We start from the raw sequence: 19969 nt of genomic DNA, 5'->3' as shown, positions 1-19969 counted from the left end.
AATAATTGTTCCAGGAAATTCGTCTGAAAATCCACACCAGACCACAATGCCCAAATCCAACAGAGCAGCTGCCGGTAGTGGCCTGATCATTAGACTGCCGGGAACTGAGGCTTGAACAGAAGATGAAAATGGAGAAAATTTGAGAGACTATTAGGACTTTGGATAGAATTCCATTCTCTTGACTATGGGTGGTGGGATATATACATAGGAACATTACTGTGACTACCGTTGCAGTGAGAACATTGGAATACACCAACATCCGTCGTTCTCAGTTCACAGGTATGAGTAGACAGCAAGCGTTAAATGCCATCACTCAACAAGCCAAAAATAAAGGAGTAGGAGGACACTTAACAAGCAGTAAATTGAAAGATTGGCTGATCTCGCGGCAGCGTTATTGGGGGACACCTATTCCAATCATCCACTGCCAGAGTTGTGGTCCTCTTCCCGTCCCTTACGAAGACTTACCTGTGCAATTGCCCAGTGTCACATCCTTTACAGGAAAGGGCGGCTCGCTTTTGGCTTCTGCTTCACACTGGGTAAACTGCTTGTGTCCGAGGTGAGTGCACGTTTTCTTTACAGCTTCTGGTCCGTGATTTGGCTGGAAGAGGAGTAAATTTTGTTTCATTTTTATTATTATTACGGTTAAACATTTGATTGATGCTGTGGCTTCTGGTTTTCTTTTTAAAAAAAAGAGGACAGAAAACTAAAGCTTAGTGTCCTACAAATCTGACTATCTCACCCCAGTGTACCTTTGTGCTATTACTTCCCAAAGCATTGCCTTCTGTGAAAGTGGAGAGCAGTCTCAGGTTCTTTATATTCACCAGTTCTTTTTATGCAGAAAAAAGATCTTAACTGCAAAAGGCTGTGTGTCTGTTTCTTCTTACTGCTGAGCTCAGTCATTAGAGGAACAGGGTTTTTCTTTGGAGGGAAGGTGTTGCCTTCCTCTTTATAGCAAGGTTAGCTGTATTACTATTGGAAACAGATTTAAGGCAAGCTCTGTGGGCTGTTTTTCCTTGGGAAATGGGGAGATCTTAGTTCACTTCTCTCGCATGAGTCTGGTGCCAGGGCTGCTTCACGTATTTCTTCTTTTAAGTTCGAGGGCAAGGGGGGGTGTCATTTGTTTTTATTTGCTGCAAATAAAGGGATCAGGAATCTGCTGCTCTGTGTACCGAAATATTATCTCTGCACTGGAAAATGGTAAAGTGTAAAGTCACCTAGGACCGCTGCTTTTGGTTTAGATCTGAGCTTCTTGTTGTTTATGTCAGGCAGCTATTTGTATTAGAAAGGAGTTTTATGCAGGCCAGATTTAAGCCTTTTGTTTGCTTGGTTCAACAGAATCTAATTCAGATTTGGAGAATTATATTTTCATTAGGGAAACTAGATCTGTATTCTCCAGGGTCTGGTGGATGGCTAATGCTTGGAGGAAAGGATCAGAATTTATCCGTATCCTTGAGAGACTGTTTCCTCATCATGCGTATAATGGAACATTGCTCTCAGCAGAGTTGACACGATGAATTCTGTATTGTTAGGCTGCCTTGTTGGAGCCGTTAAGTGATCTCAAGTCATTCACACTTCAGAATATAGAAGCAGTAAACCTGTCACTTTCTCTGGACATTTGAGAGCTAGTGAATAGATTATTTTTGCTAGTGCGGTACCTCAGTGCTGTGACTCAGAAAGACTCATTCCATTTTGTTGCTGTTGCAAAAGGCATTTGATGTAAAGAACTATGCTCAGGCAAAACTCAGCCAAGAAATTCATTTTAATAAATGGAGCCAGAAGTACATGGAGCCTTGGAAGTCGAACAACTTAGTTCCTGAACGTTTTGGCTCCCGAATGTCACAAACCCGGAAGTGACTGTTCCAGTTTGCGAACTATTTTTGGAAGCCGAACGTCCGACAGGGCTTCCTGCAGCCAATCAGAAGCCACGCTTTGGTTTTCGAACGTTTTGGAAGTCGAACGGACACGGATTCCCTTTGACTTCCAAGGTACGACTGTAATCCCTTTTTAAAAATGTACGAAAAGGTGTCACTTGGTGATTCCTGTGTTCAGCAATGTCTAGGGATTAAGAATTGGAAATTGATTTCAATGCCACGTTCAACTTAGGCCATTTTGAGATGATGATAATAATGAACAGTTACTTTGAGCACCTGCCTTTTCTGACCACTCCATGCTTATCTACAAAAGAATCACATGATGTTGACATACTAGTTTTTGTGCACTGCTTGCTTTTTACATGGTGAAGCCTTCAAACTTGTCATTCCCCGCCCTCCATCTTGCTTTCTGTATTTGTGTGTGCACATGCGCACCCACATACACATGCAATCTTTTAGCAACCATGTTCAACCCACATGCTTTTGGGAAAGAGGATTGCCCAGAAAGGATTCATACAAATGGAGAGACAAACATATAGGATACTATGCCCTGGCTACACATCCATCTGAAAGCTACAAGAATCAAATGTTGGCTTTCTTCTCTGCCTACAGATGGATATCTCACTCACACAGCATTTTATTAATCAATAAAGCCCAAAAATCTGTAACTGTGCGAGTAGTCTCTTGTTTAGTCCAGTGGATCTTGGAATCAAAGAATCATAGAATTGTAGAGTTGAAAGGGACTCGGTGGGTCATATAGTCCAACCCACTGATATGTGGGACTCTCAACTGCATCATACATGACTTCCAACTTCTGCTTTAAAATCTCCAAGGAAGTAGAGACCACCACTTCTCATGGGAGACTATTCCACTGTCAAACACTGTCAGAAAGCTCTTTCTGAAGTTTAGTTGGAATCTCATAGAGTTGGAAGAGACCACAAGGGCCATCGAGTCCAACCCCCTGCCAAGCAGGAAACACCATCAGAGCACTCCTGACATATGGTTGTCAAGCCTCTGCTTAAAGACCTCCAAAGAAGGAGACTCCACCACACTCCTTGGCAGCAAATTCCACTGTCGAACAGCTCTTACTGTCAGGAAGTTCTTCCTAATGTTTAGGTGGAATCTTCTTTCTTGTAGTTTGGATCCATTGCTCCGTGTCCGCTTCTCTGGAGCAGCAGAAAACAACCTTTCTCCCTCCTCTATGTGACATCCTTTTATATATTTGAACATGGCTATCATATCACCCCTTAACCTCCTCTTCTCCAGGCTAAACATGCCCAGCTCCCTTAGCCGTTCCTCATAAGGCATCGTTTCCAGGTCTTTGACCATTTTGGTTGCCCTCCTCTGGACACGTTCCAGTTTGTCAGTGTCCTTCTTGAACTGTGGTGCCCAGAACTGGACACAGTACTCCAGGTGAGGTCTGACCAGAGCAGAATACAGTGGCACTATTACTTCCCTTGATCTAGATCTCCTTTCTTGGAAGCCATTAATTTGGGTCCTACCCTCCAAAGCAGGAGAAAACAAGCTTGCTCCATCCTCCATGTGACAGCCCTTTAGATTTTTGAATATGTCTATCCAATTTACCAGGCTAAACATAAGCTGGGACTTAAAGGAAGAAGAGAGCCATCTGCTCAGTATTTTGAATGAGCTTGAACCAGAATAAGTTTGTTGGTGAGACTTAAAATACTTCATCCGGATCCAAACTAATTATTGGTGTATTGTAAATCTACACACAAGTATATATCCTTATAAAATGATAGCAAATCTTGAGTAATAGCATTTACGTTCCACATTTTACTGTTGTAAAAGGCTTCAGTGAACACTCAGCTGGGAGCAAGCATCCATCCATGTGCCCATTCTCAGAGGAATATATTTCTGCTATTCCTTTTGAGTTTTCAGGGATCCTACAGTATAATGCTGGTAAAAGGCATAAAGTACCTTGGTGCTTGGGAAATCTGGAGGGTTGACAGTAGTTTGAAAGAATAAGAGATCACTGAATTGACTCTTGAAATGTTCGTTCATTTATGACTCATTCATGCAAGATGTAAGGCTTAGGACCAATTTGAATTCCTATCCATTCAGATTAACTGGGGGTTGCTGGATTTGACAGTAGGAATGAATGAATCTACCCATTTTGGATTCTCTTAGTTTTACATTTTTTCAGTTTTAAGTTCATTTCATCAGATGTAAGAATTTAAAAAGAGAGAGAGAGAGAGAGAGAGAGAGAGAGAGAGAGAGAGAGAGAGAGAAGGCGTTCCCGGCTTAATGACATTTCTGATTTCTCACTTCTGATATGATTTGCAAAGCAGAGACTTGTAGATCTCGCCTCTGCTGAGATGTGTGAGCTCTGACTTCGCATACCCAGTTAGACGCTTGGCTTATACAACAAGTGAGCATCGCAGATCTGTAGTTTGCAAATTGGCTGTTAATGCGGCTTCAGTCTCATAAGGGACATCATAAAAAAAAAAATCGTGCAAACAAAGCTCCCCAGATGACTCCCTTCTATCTCTGCAGAACCCTAATAATTATAATTTGTGTTCCTCAGGTGCAAGCAGCCTGCAAAAAGGGAAACGGACACCATGGATACATTTGTTGATTCAGCTTGGTATTACTTAAGGTACACTGATCCTCATAATTCTGAGAGGTAAGTAATTTAGGCAGCCTGCATTCAATCAATCAGGCTGTTATGTAATCTTATAAGCTGGTCCTGTTATTCATAGCTCAGCTTGGAAGGAGTGGCAAGACTCTCCTGTAGATAATCCTTAAGTTCATACTGAACACAATAAAAAGATGATTCCTGTGAGGGGTCTGTTTTTGTTCTGCCAGTGGTGCCTTTTCCCCAGTATACAATGTTGGGATACTGCCAGGGAGACAAAGTCCATCATGGCCCCCAAGCCAGCTGCCGGACGTTCCATCGATCTCCCGTAGTCATGCAGTATCAGCAAATAGCGACACGAAGCCTCAGAAAACATTGCCACATTCTTAGGCTGGTGCACACTCTATCAGCAGAATTCACACAGCAAAAGATGCACAGCAGGAGAGCATATTTACAGTTTATTCAGCGTTGGTCAGAACAAAGAAACCATGACCGCCTGCATCGGTATGTTCAGGCAAGAAGAAGGAAACGAAAGCAACTGAAAAACATAAACATCCTGTGAACAGGAAATACGCAGACTCTGTGACTCACAAAGCCTGCTCCCTTTTAAGGTGGAACGGAAATATCCTAACATACAAAGGAGTTAGCCTGTTGGTTGTTTTTAAATTGCATCACTTAGCTCATCTTCCGACATGGCGCAGTCCTCTCACCACCTCAGAATGCAGTGTATTTGAAACCTTCTTCTTGTCAAAACCTCCCAGGATCTAAAGAGCTCATCATCTGTATATTTTTGCAAGTGGTTTTTCTGCCTGTCCTTCTTTCTGTCTGTCTGTTCATAGGTTTGGAATGTCTCTCAAGTTATCGTTGCCAATTTTGGCATGAGGGTTCCCAAGGTGGGGCAGCATTTTTCTTCCATGTTGGGACACCGGTCACCATTTTGAATCAAGATGGTCAACCGAAATATGACTTGGCCTGTTTTTGGCCATAGGTTCAGCTGCCTCTTGAGGTATCATCACCAAACGTTGTCTATGTTTGGACACTAGACACCATTTTGAATCAAAATGGCAGACCAAAGTAATCCTAGTTAAACATTGGCTCCCTCCACAGATTGATTTCAGCATGGGTCAGATTGGAGTTGATGCGCGTGCAGCCCTAAAACTTTCAAATTGCACTATCCATTTAAAAATCAACGCCTTGTTTTTGGGATGGCTTTCAGAGTCATAGCTGTCTCACTGTACACCTGCAGAAATGTTAAGAGCAGGAATCAGAGACCATTCAGTTAAGTCTAGAGTTAACCTGTTTAGAGGGTTTATCACACGTCTACTGTTTAAACAATTGCGTTTGTTTCATTCAGAGTAGAACTTTTACGTTACAACAGCTTTGTAGTTTTAAGCACATAAAGATATTCCTACATGACCTCACTGGCTGTCAACCTCCCTTGTTGGTCAGATATGTAAACCTGAATAACCCCAACAGATTGTAAACAGATAAAAACATTAGCAGGATCATTGTAATAACCTGCAGTTTCACAAGAGTATATATTTACAGTAGATAATTAAATGAGCAAGTTAAATGAATCTGGGTATGCAGAAGATACTAAAAAAAATAATAATTAAGGAGCTGCAGAAAGAGGGGAAAGAAAGTCAAATTTTGAAATGTTAAATTGACTGTAAAAGTAATGAAATGTGTAAACTTGGAAAGTATAAATAAAAACTTAAAAAAACAGAGCTATCTGATACCCTTTGCTGTCATTCATTTGCACCTAAGCAATACGGAGATTTGATTTTATAATGAAGTGTTGTTTGGATTACTACAGCCACTGAATGTTTAGGATGGATTTTGTTTTAATATAATGAAGTCATGTTGCCCCCTGCTGGTAGCATCCAAATGTTTGCTCCTGTAAGCCAGTCAAATCCATTTGTATTGATTTTTTACTAATTGGAATCATTCTAACTTTCCTTGGTCATCTGTGCTTCTTCTCATTACGCATTGGTTGTTTTCTCTATTAGACCTTTTCACAAAGACTTGGCAGATTACTGGATGCCTGTCGACCTGTACATTGGAGGAAAGGAGCATGCAGTTATGCATTTGTACTATGCCAGATTCTTCAGCCATTTTTGCCATAATCAGAAGATGACTAAACACAGGTAAGTGCGAGAACAGTGGCAGGCTTAAGTGTAATAAAAGCTTGCAGGGGAAGCAAGGTCACTTGTATACAACACTTCTCATTGTATTTAGGCTTTGTGCACCTGGTAGATTTTCTGAGAACTGATGGTAGTAGTATTACAGAGCTGCCAGTACCCATTTTTCGGTATTGCAGTAGTCTCTAGTCAAACTGGTTTTGCAGATTTCTATAGGGCTTCAGGGGGCGCGGGGGGCGCTGTGGGTTAAACCACAGAGCCTAGGACTTGTCGATCAGAAGGTCGGCGGTTCGAATCCCCGCAACGGGGTGAGCTCCTGTTGCTCGGTCCCTGCTCCTGCCAACCTAGCAGTTTGAAAGCACATCAAAGTGCAAGTAGATAAATAGGTACTGCTCCAGCGGGAAGGTAAACAGTGTTTCCGTGTGCTGCTCTGGTTCGCCAGAAGCGGCTTTGTCATGCTGGCCACATGACCCGGAAGCTGTACGCCGGCTCCCTCGGCCAATAAAGCGAGATGAGCGCCGCAACCCCAGAGTTGGTCACGACTGGACCTAATGGTCAGGGGTCCCTTTACCTTTACCTTAATAGGGCTTCAGACAGCACCTGCAAAACAACGGCAACAAAAACCAGTTAGCTCCCAACAGCACTTTCAGGACTACTGGAGAAAAGAAACATGCATCTCAGTGTAACTGTTCCAAGACCCTATAGCTAGTGTCTATAATTGCCTCCCGTCCTCAGATACTGCCACGGAGCAGGTTTTCATTTATTTTAAAGGCTTTTTTGAAAAAATATTTAAGTACTGGCAGAGAGCATTTCACGCAGGGGTTCTGTTCCTGGCCCCCATGTGCATCGGTAGAGCCTTATAGGCTTCCTCACCCCATTATGCCCCTACAACCTCTCTTCTGCCTTCTTCCGGGTCCAAAAGGACCTGCGCATCGGCGATCACATGTCAGTTGGATGCTCCTGAAATCGTTGCCACCTGTAATGCTTTCTTCCTTATTGCAATCATGTTACCAGGTCTGTATCATGTGACTGATTCTGAATTGGGGTGTTTTCTGTTTCTCTTTAAAAAATAATGAGCCGTACTTTTTGGTCCTTCCTTTCCCCCTCCTCGGAGTATTTTTCAATTCATATCCTACAGGATGGGGCGGACTTTGCCTGAGGCCCAGTCATTGTTGCAGTGAGGCTATTTTAATTGAGGTGATTTTGGCAATAGAAGAAGAAGGCCAGGAGCATGTGGAGTAGCAGAGCACTATGAACTGGGGAATAGATAGATAGATAGATAGATAGATAGATAGATAGATAGATAGATAGAGGTCCAAGAATGACTGCTTAAAGAAATAACGGAATCGTACATTGCACTACAGTATAGATAATATCTCAGAATAAAACTGGAAGCAAGCTCTTCCCAGTATGTGATCTACAAAAGCAGCTAGTTTGTGCTTCTACATGTGGCCATGAGAGGGTGCTGTTACTGTTGGTGAATAACTGAGCAATAAATTTAGGAAAGATGTTGTAGAAGGTAGAGTTCATTGTGACTAAGCACTGCTTGCTTTCCAGACTTTTGCAGGCTCTTCTTAAGCACATTTTCCCTTCTGTTTCTCCCCACTCCCTCCCAAATCTCCCATACTTACAAAGATCTGTCTTTTTTTTGTTACTCCCATACATGGTAAAATATTTCGTGCTTCTAACCAGCATCTGCCCCTGCAAACAAACATGAGCCGAAATCTCATCTTGTATCAACAAGGGAACTTTTGTGAATTAACACTATGTCATCAAACATAAACGTTCCCTGAAAAATTACCTCTGACCAGGAGACTTGCCCATTCCCCCCCCCCAGTGCTTTTCTTAAGTTGCCTTTCCCATGTATGGTAAAGTGTGGCCGTTTCAGATAAACGTATTTTTAGTAGAGAGGAACCTTTGCAACGGGTGAGCTCCTGTCCTTAAGCAGACCACATCTGGAATGCTGTGTCTAGTTCTGGGCACAAGTCAAGAAGGATATTGACAAGCTGGAACGTGTGGAGAGGAGGGTAACCAAGATGATCAAGGGTCTGGAAACCAAGCCTTATGAGGAACGGTTGAGGGAGCTGGGCATGTATAGCCTGGAAAAGAGAAGACTGAGAAGGAGATATGATTGTTGTTGTTGTTGTTGTTTAGTCGTTTAGTTGTGTCCAACTCTTCGTGACCCCCTGGACCAGAGGACGCCAGACACTCCTGTCTTCCACTGCCTCCCACAGCTTGGTCAAACTCATGCTGGTAGCTTTGAGAACACTGCCCAACCATCTCGTTCTCTGTCGTCCCCTTCTCCTTGTGCCCTCCATCTTTCCCAACATCAGAGTCTTTTCCAGGGAGTCTTCTCTTCTCATGAGGTGGCCAAAGTATTGGAGCCTCAGCTTCAGGATCTGTCCTTCCAGATATGACAGCCATCTTCAAATATCTATAGTGCTGTCACGTGGAAGATGAAGCAAGCTTGTTTCCTCCTGCTCCAGAGGGTAGGACCCAAACCAATGGATTCAAGTTACAAGAAAGGAGATTCCGACTAAACATCAGGAAGAACATTATGACAGAGCTGTTCAAAAGTGGAATGAACTCCCTCGGGAAGTGGTGGCCTCTTCCTTCCTTGGAGGTTTTTAAGCAGAGGTTGAATGTCCATCTGTCCTGGAAGGGGGTTCCAACTCTGCATTTCTATGATCCTATGAGTCCCCTGGTAGAAACCAGACTGATTCTTTGGGGAATCTGGCTCTTGGATTGCCATCCCTAGGCCCTTGCTAGAGCTCCTACCTTTCTTCATCTAGACAGCTATGTGTTCTGTCATTTGTTTAGAACATGAATTTATATGTATTTACCAACAGGTTGTGAGCTGCTTGGGGAGACTCTTAGGGCAGGTCACAAAAGTTTTCTAAATAGGCTGAAACATATTAAAGCAACAGCAATACAAAAGCAAATTTATAACAGAGCCAGTATTACAGTGGTTAAAACACAGTACTAAAACATAAGAATAGCCTTGCTGGATCAGACCAAAGACCTGCCACTAGCTGAACGTTCTGCTCCCACACTGGATAACCAAGTGCCTATGGGAAGGCATAATCTTCAGCAGTTGATATTCAGAGGCAGACAGAAGATGGGAAAGGCTGGGCAAATTAAAAGGGCTTCTCCTTGCCCCCAAAGTCATTGTGCTTGGTACCAGGCAGTTTTCCATAGGGAGGATATTCCAAATTTGGGGAGTGACCACCAAGGAAGCTTGATCCTCAATCACTAACTGCCTCTCCTCCAGAGGCAGGGGACCCAAAGGAGGGTCCGTGCAGGTTTTCTTTGGTGGGGGGAGGTTGTCCCAAACCATTTGACTGCCATGCTCCCTTTGGTTGACACACAGAGAAGAAAAATAGAGTGAGGCCAGCTTTTTGGAGATGGGTGCAAATTTCAGGGTGGCTCAAGATCTCTGCTCCTGAAGTATTCAGCCTGATGTCCCATCACCAAAACTTACATGTATACAGTATGCTGAAAGTATGTTTCGACTGTTATTTTCAGCAGAATTATTTTTATTTGTCCTCAGAGAGCCTTTTCATAAACTCTTAGTTCAAGGTATTGTCAAGAATCGGACTTTCAGAGTATCAACAACTGGGCAGTATTTGAAGAGAGAAGAAATTGATCTTACTGGTAAGTGAGTCTGTTATGGGCATTGCATTCCTCTAGCTATATCCTAAACATCACATGACCAGTTTTGGGAAAGATCATTATTTGGCAGAGTACATAGAACTTGGCAACAATAGGTAGCTGGTTCTATCAATTATAGTGGTGGTAAAGGGGACCCCTGACTATTAGGTCCAGTCGTGACCGACTCTGGGGTTGCGGTGCTCATCTCGCTTTATTGGCCGAGGGAGCTGGTGTACAGCTTCCGGGTCATGTGGCCAGCATGACTAAGTCGCTTCTGGCGAACCAGAGCAGCGCACGGAAACGCCATTTACCTTCCCGCCAGAGCGGTACCTATTTATCTACTTGCACTTTGACGTGCTTTCAAACTGCTAGGTTGGCAGGAGCAGGGACCGAGCAATGGGAGCTCACTCCATCGCGGGGATTCGAACCGCCGGCCTTCTGATCGGCAAGTCCTAGGCTCTGTGGTTTAACCCACAGCGCCACCCGCGTCCCTATAGTGGTGGTACCATGGCTCAAAAACCAATATTTGATCTTACTATGCTGGGTTTCCCTCAGTGAGATCACAGGAACCCCCCCCCCCCAATCTTGTCCATTAAACCTCTGAACAATTTTCACAATATTCCTGTGGACAAGAATTTCTCTAGCTTCCCAAATCTTGCTGTAATCATATTAAGGGAAGAAATAGACTGCACACACTGATGCTAGAACTGAGTTGACTGTAACAATATATGATGCTGTTTTGGTCAGTGGAATAGGAAAGGCTTTCATATATCTAGCAAGGTATTCCCGGTAGATGATTGTGGATAGCGGAATAGCATTTTATATGTTTATCTGGAAAAGAGTACTGCATATTTTGGTCTGATGTCTGTTCCTATATTTTATGTATGGATGAAGCAGATGTAAATTATTTGGAGTGTTCATGCATTGAACCGGAAGTGTGATAAGTGGAATTGAAACTCATTTGCTCTTCCGCTCCCTGCTACTTCCTTCTAACATCCGAAGCACTGACTTACATAAAAGCGTTGTTTTGTGAAGGACATTCACCAGGATGTTTGAAAGATGTTGCTCTTCTCAGTCCCTAGAAGACAATTGCTTTGGATCAGGGAGAGCTAACCCTGGGGAGACCATTCCACAAACAGGGAGCCCTGGTGCCTTTGAGAATTAATAGGTCAAAGCCAGCATTTTGAATTGAGCCTGGAAACTAACTGGCAGCCAGTGTGTCCAATGCAGTCGGGCCAGGACTATATCCTCAAATTGTCCTGCCTTTGAGAACAACCTGGCCACCAAATTCTGTACCACCTGAATTTTCCAAACTGTCTTCAGAGGCAGCCCCATATACATGTTGCAGCAATCCAATTGTGTATTATAATTGTGTGAGAAGGGATTGAAAGCAACCAGTTATTCTTTAAACATGTAGAGCAAAAGCAGTTGTTTTTTTCTGTGTTGTTCTCTGTTTAGGTCCTGAACCTGTTCACATAAAAACCAAAGAGAAGCTACAAGTGATGTGGGAAAAAATGAGTAAATCCAAGCACAATGGTATAGAGCCTGAAGAAATGGTCCAGAAGTATGGAATTGATACAGTCAGACTCTACATCCTGTTTGCTTCCCCTCCAGAGCAGGACATCTTGTGGGATGCAAAGAGTAAGGCACCCTCCCAGCACCCAAATTCTTCTTTTTCCTTGATTTGTGTTTGCACAAAATGCCTTTAAGGACTTAGATCAGGGGTCGGCAAGGCTTACCGGCCATGGGCTGGATCACTCCCGCGGAGATCATCCGTGGGCCGGACTGGCACAGTGTGACGCCGGAAATCGCGTCTGCACATGTCTGCGTTGCCGGAAATCGCGCATGCGCAGAAGCGATTTCCGGTATCTGTGCGTGTGCAGACGCGATTTCTGTCGCTGCTTGGTGAGTCCCCGCACCACGCTGCGCCGGTTTAGCGCAGTGCGTGGGGGACTTGACCAGCTGGCGGCTTGGTTCAGGGGCAGCTGGTGGGCCGGATCTGGCCCACGGGCCACACGTTGCCAACCCCTGGCTTAGATGGTTGACAAAACCCGCAGATTGATCTAGACAGTGCTTTTCACTTTGGGCAAAATATCTCTTATAGGGGGTTTTTTATAGTTACAGTGATACCTTGGTTCTCAAACTTAATCCATTCTGGAAGTCCGTTTCAAAACCAAAGCGTTCCAAAACCAAGGCGTGCTTTCCCATAGAAAGTAATGCAAAATGAATTAATCCATTCCAGACTTTTAAAAACAACCCCTAAAACAGCAATTTAACATGAATTTTACTATCTAACAAGACCATGGATCTGTAAAATAAAAGCAATAGAAAATGTACTGCAGTCACACAATCAATCAATCCATCAGTCAGTAGTTGAACTGGGTCTACACAGTCACAAAAACAAAGCAAAAAAAATAAAATAGCAAAAACAGACAGATCTCAGTGTAACACTCAAAATGGAAGCCTTGCACTCAAATTGGAAGCGTAACACTCAAATCGGAAGCGTGGTGCTCAAAACGGAAGTGTGGCACTCGAAACTGAGCATGTTCGGCTTCCGAATAAAGTTCGCAAACCGGAACACTTACTTCCAGGTTTGCAATGTTTGGGTTCCAAGTTGTTTGAGAACCAAGGCACCACTGTACTGCTTTTGCAGTTTTACTACAATACATGCTATTTGTGAATTGTCATAAGAACAAGCATAATCTACGTCCAGTTGTTTCTAAATCGTGGTGAGTTTGGGGATGATATTGGACATCTGCGATCAGACTTTCCCTGCGGGTTATCCCAATCTAAATTTCCCTCTGAAGCTTCTGTTGGCACCGGTGTGGAAAAAATGTGAACATAAAAGATACCTGTAATTTTCCCCCTGCTGCTAGCTTAATGACAGCTTGGGGGGGGGTGTTTAGACCAAGAAAACTACATGAAGGGAAGGGTTAACTTGCCCACCCTGTCCCCAGCTCCACTGCTGTGCACAACGCCAAAGTTTCCTGCATCTGCTTTAACATTCATTTTTAATAAGTTGGGAGATCAGATTCCAGATCTCCTATGTTATAACCTGTTTCCGCCTTTTAGAATCATGTGCTGTTGTGACGTGCTTTGCTTTTTTCCACGGCAGATTTGCAATTGGCGGAGTTAAAAACAAAAAGCAGTGATTGTTTGCTTTCTGTTTTGAAGACATTTTGGATACTATATGAAGGATAAGCATTAAGGATACTTTCAGAGAGGGTTTTTACAATGTCAGATGTGATGACTCAGTGACCCTAGTCCACAGTCTGTGCTGATCCTTACTCATTCTAATGGCAGACAGGGTCAAGCTATATCATCGCTAGTGGGAGATGGTTTTATTCTATTTTTATTTGAAAAGTGGCTGAATTCAAAATGAGCACATGTCGTGCAAACTGTTGTACTATCTCCATTTTTCCTTCCAGTTTAGCACTCCAGAGATACCATCTGGACAATAACACCTGCCCATTGGATTGTCTCTTTCTAATCTAGTCTTTAGATTTCTTCTTTCATTTTGGGCTTTAAATTGAATGCCTGAGTCGTTGAAATTGCTGAAGTCAAATTCATATAGCCTTTTGGGGATGGGGGGGAACACAAGGCTTCCAAAAGCACAGGGCCAAACATGGGAGAGGAGCAGGATTGCACCCATGCTCTGGTGAGCAGCCTGGCTGCTGAATTCTGCACCAGCAGCCTTTATCTTTGCTCTTCAAGTTGCACCACTTGAAGCTGCATCTTCTTTGACCTCTCTGGTGAGAGAGTGCTGTATTTTTCGCTCTATAACACGCACTCGACCATAACACGCACGTAGTTTTTAGAGGAGGAAAATCCGTAGGCATGCCACCCGTAGGCATTCCCTCCATAACACGCACAGACATTTCCCCTTACTTTTTAGGAGGAAAAAAATGAGTGTTATGGTGCAAAAAATACGGTACTTGTGTTTGTCCTCACTTTACGTCAATGGTGGAAGGGACCTTCTCTGTTAAGGCATTTCTGTCACTAGGCGTTCAGCCTAAAAACAAAAAGGAAAGTACTTCTGAATATTTCAAATATAAAGTGTAGCTGCCATAGCAGTAAGGTAGTGAATTTATTTTACTCTGGTTGCAAGTTGTATATTAAAGTATTGCTAGCTTCAAAACTGTTAAATGCTGACTAATTAAAAGGGGGAGAACTCTTTGTCTATCTTCTTTTTCTCCCTCTGAAAATGTTATCTTAACTCGTGCTAATGAAAACCTCTCTCTCCTGTCATTTTTCATTCAGCTGATGCAATCCCTGGGGTGGAAAGATGGCAATCTCGCCTCTGGAACTTAGCAACCAAATTTATTGAAGCTAGGAATTCTGGAACTCTGCCAAGTCCACAGCTACTGAATCAGAAAGAGAAAGCTGAAGCCAAGCGTATCTGGGAGCAGAAGAACAGCACTGTCTCTGAGGTTAGAAAGAATTCTGGCTATTCTAAAAATGATGGAGTCATTTTTGTTTTTAGTGATGTTTTGTCCATTGTCACACTAAACTTTAACAATATAATGTTATTTTTATTTTAATAGAATATAGTGGGGAGTGTTATAACCCCCCCAACCGACTCACCCTCGTTACCATTAACTGGATAGTGGTAATATGTAAGTTTGGACCCGTCACACCAAGAAGCAGGGGAAGTCATGCCAAAGTCACAGTTTGGTTTGCCATCTTGATTCAAAATGGCGACCTTCATGCCAGGTTTGGTGACAGTATCTCAAGAGTCAACCAAACCTATACTCCCAAATGGGTAAAGTCACACCAAAGTGATGTGTCAGTCTACCATCTTGATTCAAAATGGCGGGTGGCATCCAAACATCAACAGAAAGTGCTGACCCCACCTCAGAAACCTTTGTGCCGAGTTTGGCAACAATCTCTTAAGAGGCAGCTGAACCCATAGAGAACAAGCAAATGGACATACAGACAATTCACTTTCCAAGATATATAGTAGATTAGTCTTCTGATTACTTTACTGCTTTTAAAACTCCCTCCTTTTTAAGCCTGGGAAAGTAAATGTGACTCCATAATGGTGTTTGATAATGATCCTCGCTCCCCACATGTGATAAAGCTAGAAGTGTTATAAAGCAATATAGAGGAATTGTCTCTCTGCGTTTATAAAGACTAAGTTGTTGCTCTGCAGGTAATATACCAATGTTACGCTCTATAAATTCCATAAGTGCTTCCATTTCTTCTGTTTTGTGTGGCACAGCTTAAAGCACCGATAAAGAAAGCAAGAACAGTTTCTAAAATGCTGCTGGATGGTGATAATCCTTATCCCGCTGCACAGCCAGGCACACTTAGATCTACCATACATCATCTTTATTTTAAAAGCGGAAGATAAACATCTAGCAGTAACTTCCTTGGAAGCCTACTCAGTGTTAATTATTTGAGACATTTTCCAGAGGGGTTAGTTTTCTTCACCAGAAACAGATTCTTGAGGCACCTTAAAGACCAACAAATTTATTGTGCCATAAACTTTCACAAACTAATGTTGACATAGGCTTTCATAAACTACGGTCCACTTAGATTATGTCATAATGAATTTTTTAGGCCCTAAGGTGCCACAAGAGACTGTTTGAGAAAAGACACAGCCATTCTGCCTCTTCCAGCACCTACTGGAGAACAAATGATTTAATAAGGCACAGTGTTTTCAAATTTATCACATTCAGGTTTCACTTCTACATCTTCCTCTGGCCTGCGCACGTTATGCCAGACCCCACTCAAAAGGAAATCATTTGGTCTAGATACCTGTGGCTGTGGCATGGTCTCCTACCAGAGTGTGAATAATTAAAGGGTGCCATACAATATAGGTTTTGATAGCATAACATTGGATCTTGGCTGTATGGGCAAGACGAAACCATCAAGTAGAGATCTGATTCTGGAGGATGACAACAGTTCTGAACTACTCTAGAGAGAATTACTGGTTTGATAAACTGTGTAAGGATTTTTCCAGTGGTGAATCCTGAGGAGATGCATGATGATGATGATGATGATGATGATGATGATGATAATAATACCCCACCCAATAGAATATTAGAAACATCAAACACTAAAAACTTCCCTAAGCAGGGCTGCATTCAGATGTCTTCTAAAAGTCAGATAGTTGTTTATTTCCTTGACACCTGATGGGAGGGCATTCCACAGGGCAGGCGCCACTACCGAGAAGGCCCTCTGCCTAGTTCCCTGTAACCTCACTTCTCGTAGTGAGGGAACCGCCAGAAGGCCCTCGGAGGCTAAACGATGGGGGTAGAGACACTCCTTCAGGTATACTGGGCTGGGCTGAGGCAGTTTAGGGCTTTAAAAGTCAGCACCAGCACTTTGAATTGTGCTCAGAAACGTACTGGGAGCCAATGTAGGTCTTTTAGGACCGGTGTTATATGGTCTTGGCGGCCGCTCCCAGTCACCAGTCTAGCTGCTGCATTCTGGATTAGTTGCAGTTTCTGGGTAACCTTCAAAGGTAGCCCCACGTAGAGCACATTACAAGAGTCGAAGCGGGAGATATCCAGAGCATGCACCACTCTGGCGACACAGTCTGAGGGCAGGTAGGGTCTCAGCCTGTGTACCAGATGGAGCTGGTAGACAGCTGCCCTGGACACAGAATTAACCTGCGCCTCCATGGACAGCTGTGAGTCCAAAATGACTCCCAGGCTGTGCACCTGGTCCTTCAGGGGCACAGTTACCCCATTCAGGACCAGGGAGTTCTCCAAACCAGCCCACCCCCTGTCCCCCCAAAACAGTACCTCTGTCTTGTCAGGATTCAACCTATGAAGCTTATCAAAGATGTGTTTTCAGTCAGTTTGTGGTTGAAGCCTCATGATTGTTTATGCCTATGTGCATAAAGTATTGTACCTATACTTTGTAACTATAATAATATATAATTTATCTACAATAATATATATTTTACACAAAATTGTACTTGAGGCTAGTATGTAATCGGGAATCTTCTTATGAAGCAAGTCTTTACAGGGAGGCACAAGTAGTTGTTTTTGACTGTCCAAACCCATGTTTGTGAATGTTTTGCCAGGATTCAAAGAACTACATACTTCAGGTTTGCCCAGATTTCTTTTGAGAAATATTCAAGCTTAATAAAAATAAAAATGCTATAGCTCACGCTGCTTTTGAAACTTCCCTCCACTTCAGAATTATTTTGCACATTTGCTAGTATGGGGCTAATCCTAGTCATACACTATAGGTATTTTCATAATAGTCGTTCATCTATAGAGATTTTAGGATGAAGGACAGATTATAAATACTTTTAATAAATAAGTATGAATATACTAATGTCTATAACAGTACTATTATGACTTTCATACAGATTGTCTGTCAAGATAAAAAGGTAAAGGGACCCCTGACCATTAGGTCCAGTCGTGGCCGACTCTGGGGTTGCGGCGCTCACCTCGCTTTATTGGCCGAGGGAGCCGGCGTAGAGCTTCCGGGTCATGTGGCCAGCATGACTAAGCTGCTTCTGGCGAACCAGAGCAGCGCACGGAAACACCGTTTACCTTCCCGCTGGAGCAGTACCTATTTATCTACTTGCACTTTGACGTGCTTTCGAACTACTAGGTTGGCAGGAGCAGGGACCGAGCAACGGGAGCTCACCCCGTCGCGGGGATTCAAACCGCCAACCTTCTGATTGGCAAGTCCTAGGCTCTGTGGTTTAACCCACAGCGCCACCTGCGCCTGTCAAGATAGTCCTATACAATTCATGCAGGTCCCGCTGTCAGATTGCTTGTTATCCGAACACAAAGGATTATCCCCAAACCTTGCTCCACAAAGGGTTGACTCAGATACCCTAACAGCTGGGGTTTGCCCATTTCCTTACATGTTTCTGTTGTGCTGGTCGACAGCAGCTGTTTTAAGGCAGAAACCATTGGTAGGAGAGAGATTGGACATAACAATTTTTCTTGTAGGGCTCTTGCGGATTGGCTGCAGCAGTTTCAAACAGAAAGGATGGAGAGAGGAAGCATGGATGAGAAATGTTCCCATGGGAAATAATAGAAATCATCAGCTCATTATGTGAATGTTTGCCTAATGACCCATTTATTGAGAACTTGTTGTGTTCTGATAGTGGGACCTGCGTGTATATAGAACCAGTTCTGTAATTAAAAATGGACAGAAGGACTAGTCGGGATTAAAAATGTGTTGGATCAATAAATTTCTGTTTTGACTACCCCATTGCGTTTCTACTTCCAGCGTTTATGCAGCACCCTGTTCGTTTCAGTAAAGGGATGCCTAGACATTGTTTAAATAAGCAAGAATTGCAGAGCTGTAGTAAATTGAATTAATCAAAGAGAGAACATTTTTCTTTTGTGCAATTAGGTAACCGAATTCTTCCAGGATGATTTCTCATTTCATACCGCAATTGCTCGACTGATGGGCCTCAGTAACACTTTGTCAGTGAGTATACCATGTAAATTATCATATTTTAATAACTTCTTTTACGGTACTGATGTGCACTACAGATCCATGCTTAGCAGCAAGAGTGCAGCTGGTGGTTTAAATGTTCTAAAAGCTTTTAGTTTTGGCATTTCCCTAAGATCATTTTTATCCATAGTGCATTTTTCCCTGTTGATTTGGAATGTTTGAAATCCTCCTTTTTAGAATTGCTTAAATATGGCATTCCCAGTATCACGAAGACCAGTAATAATTAATCTAATATCTAAAAAATCCTCACCCTTGTTAATATTGTAAATTAGAACATATATTACGGTCTGTTTTGTTTCCCCTACCTTGGAAAATAATTGTTTTGTTTTACCTTTTGAAGAAAATTGAAATTTAACTGAGCTAAGACCGCTGTTGACTATATCACCTGGCAAAGATTGTGCATGTTGAAACTGAAACTACAGTTGCCTTGGGTCTAATGTACGGTAATAACAAGGCCTTTCTCTATAAGCCATGTGTTCACACTCTTAACAGATTGGTGGGTACAGAATAAAACCTAAGAGCATTTAAGTAGTGTGCACAGTTTTTAATCTGCATTTGAGAATATCGACTATCACACTCACCTGAAACCAGGAAGTAGGAAATCTAAGATTAGAACAAGCCCAAGAAGGTTTACTTCATCAGAAAGCAGTGAAATCTGTTCTTATTTCACTTTTGATGATCCTTTTGCAGTAACTGTAGTAGACACACACAGTGTTACTTAAAGGAGTCTGATGATGAATTCTTCTGATAGATCTGTAGGCAGCTGTCAAACAAGTTGTTGGTGTGATAGGATTCCTAGAAGGAATGTCAACCTGCCAACGAGGCTTTTCACAGGATGAGGGCTTGCTGTGCGGTTAAGTGGGAGATTATGTGCATTTAATAAATGGATTTTATTTCTTAATTGTTGCACACAACCTGCATACCTCCTCTGAAGCTAACAAATTGAGAACCTCACATTTTCCATGTACTTGGTCACGGCACCGTATTATGCACCTGGGGAAACGTGCGTCTTCAGCCAATCAGAACCTCTTTTGCTATTCTGATTATTGAGTGGAATACAGTTGCAGAGTATCAGAGGCACCTATTGTTTTCATGTTAATTACAAGCAAGACCACTGTCTATTCCAGTAACTCTTTGAACTTTTTAATTGTATTTATTTAGAACTGGAGAGCATAGCACAGCAGGATACATCTAACCACAAACATCTGATTGATTGATTGATTGATTAGTTTATATACAGCCCTTCATCCAAAGATCTCAAGATGGTTTACAGC

General features: G+C 42.7%; 2 protein-coding genes across 3 annotated transcripts in view; one reads left to right on the top strand and one right to left on the bottom strand.

Moving 5' to 3' along the window:
* LOC128424059 (uncharacterized) overlaps positions 1-19969 on the bottom strand; it is a 155340-nt gene that overhangs the window by 40581 nt on the left and 94790 nt on the right. The gene's annotated exons all lie outside the window — the stretch shown is intronic.
* The window catches only part of LARS2 (leucyl-tRNA synthetase 2, mitochondrial), a 73103-nt gene that overhangs the window by 30753 nt on the left and 22381 nt on the right, over positions 1-19969 (top strand). For both annotated transcript variants that reach the window (XM_053409826.1, XM_053409830.1), the window contains exons 12-18: positions 273-556; positions 4417-4515; positions 6477-6614; positions 10159-10262; positions 11718-11900; positions 14520-14689; positions 18591-18668. In XM_053409826.1, the coding sequence (XP_053265801.1) occupies positions 273-556; positions 4417-4515; positions 6477-6614; positions 10159-10262; positions 11718-11900; positions 14520-14689; positions 18591-18668 (1056 nt within the window). The remainder of the gene's footprint in view (positions 1-272; positions 557-4416; positions 4516-6476; positions 6615-10158; positions 10263-11717; positions 11901-14519; positions 14690-18590; positions 18669-19969) is intronic.

The sequence above is a fragment of the Podarcis raffonei genome, chromosome 12, assembly GCF_027172205.1.
Source record: "Podarcis raffonei isolate rPodRaf1 chromosome 12, rPodRaf1.pri, whole genome shotgun sequence".
In the NCBI taxonomy this organism is placed as follows: domain Eukaryota; kingdom Metazoa; phylum Chordata; class Lepidosauria; order Squamata; family Lacertidae; genus Podarcis; species Podarcis raffonei.
The sequence above is the reverse complement of the archived record's forward strand: the minus strand, read 5'-3'. Positions and strand labels throughout refer to the sequence as shown.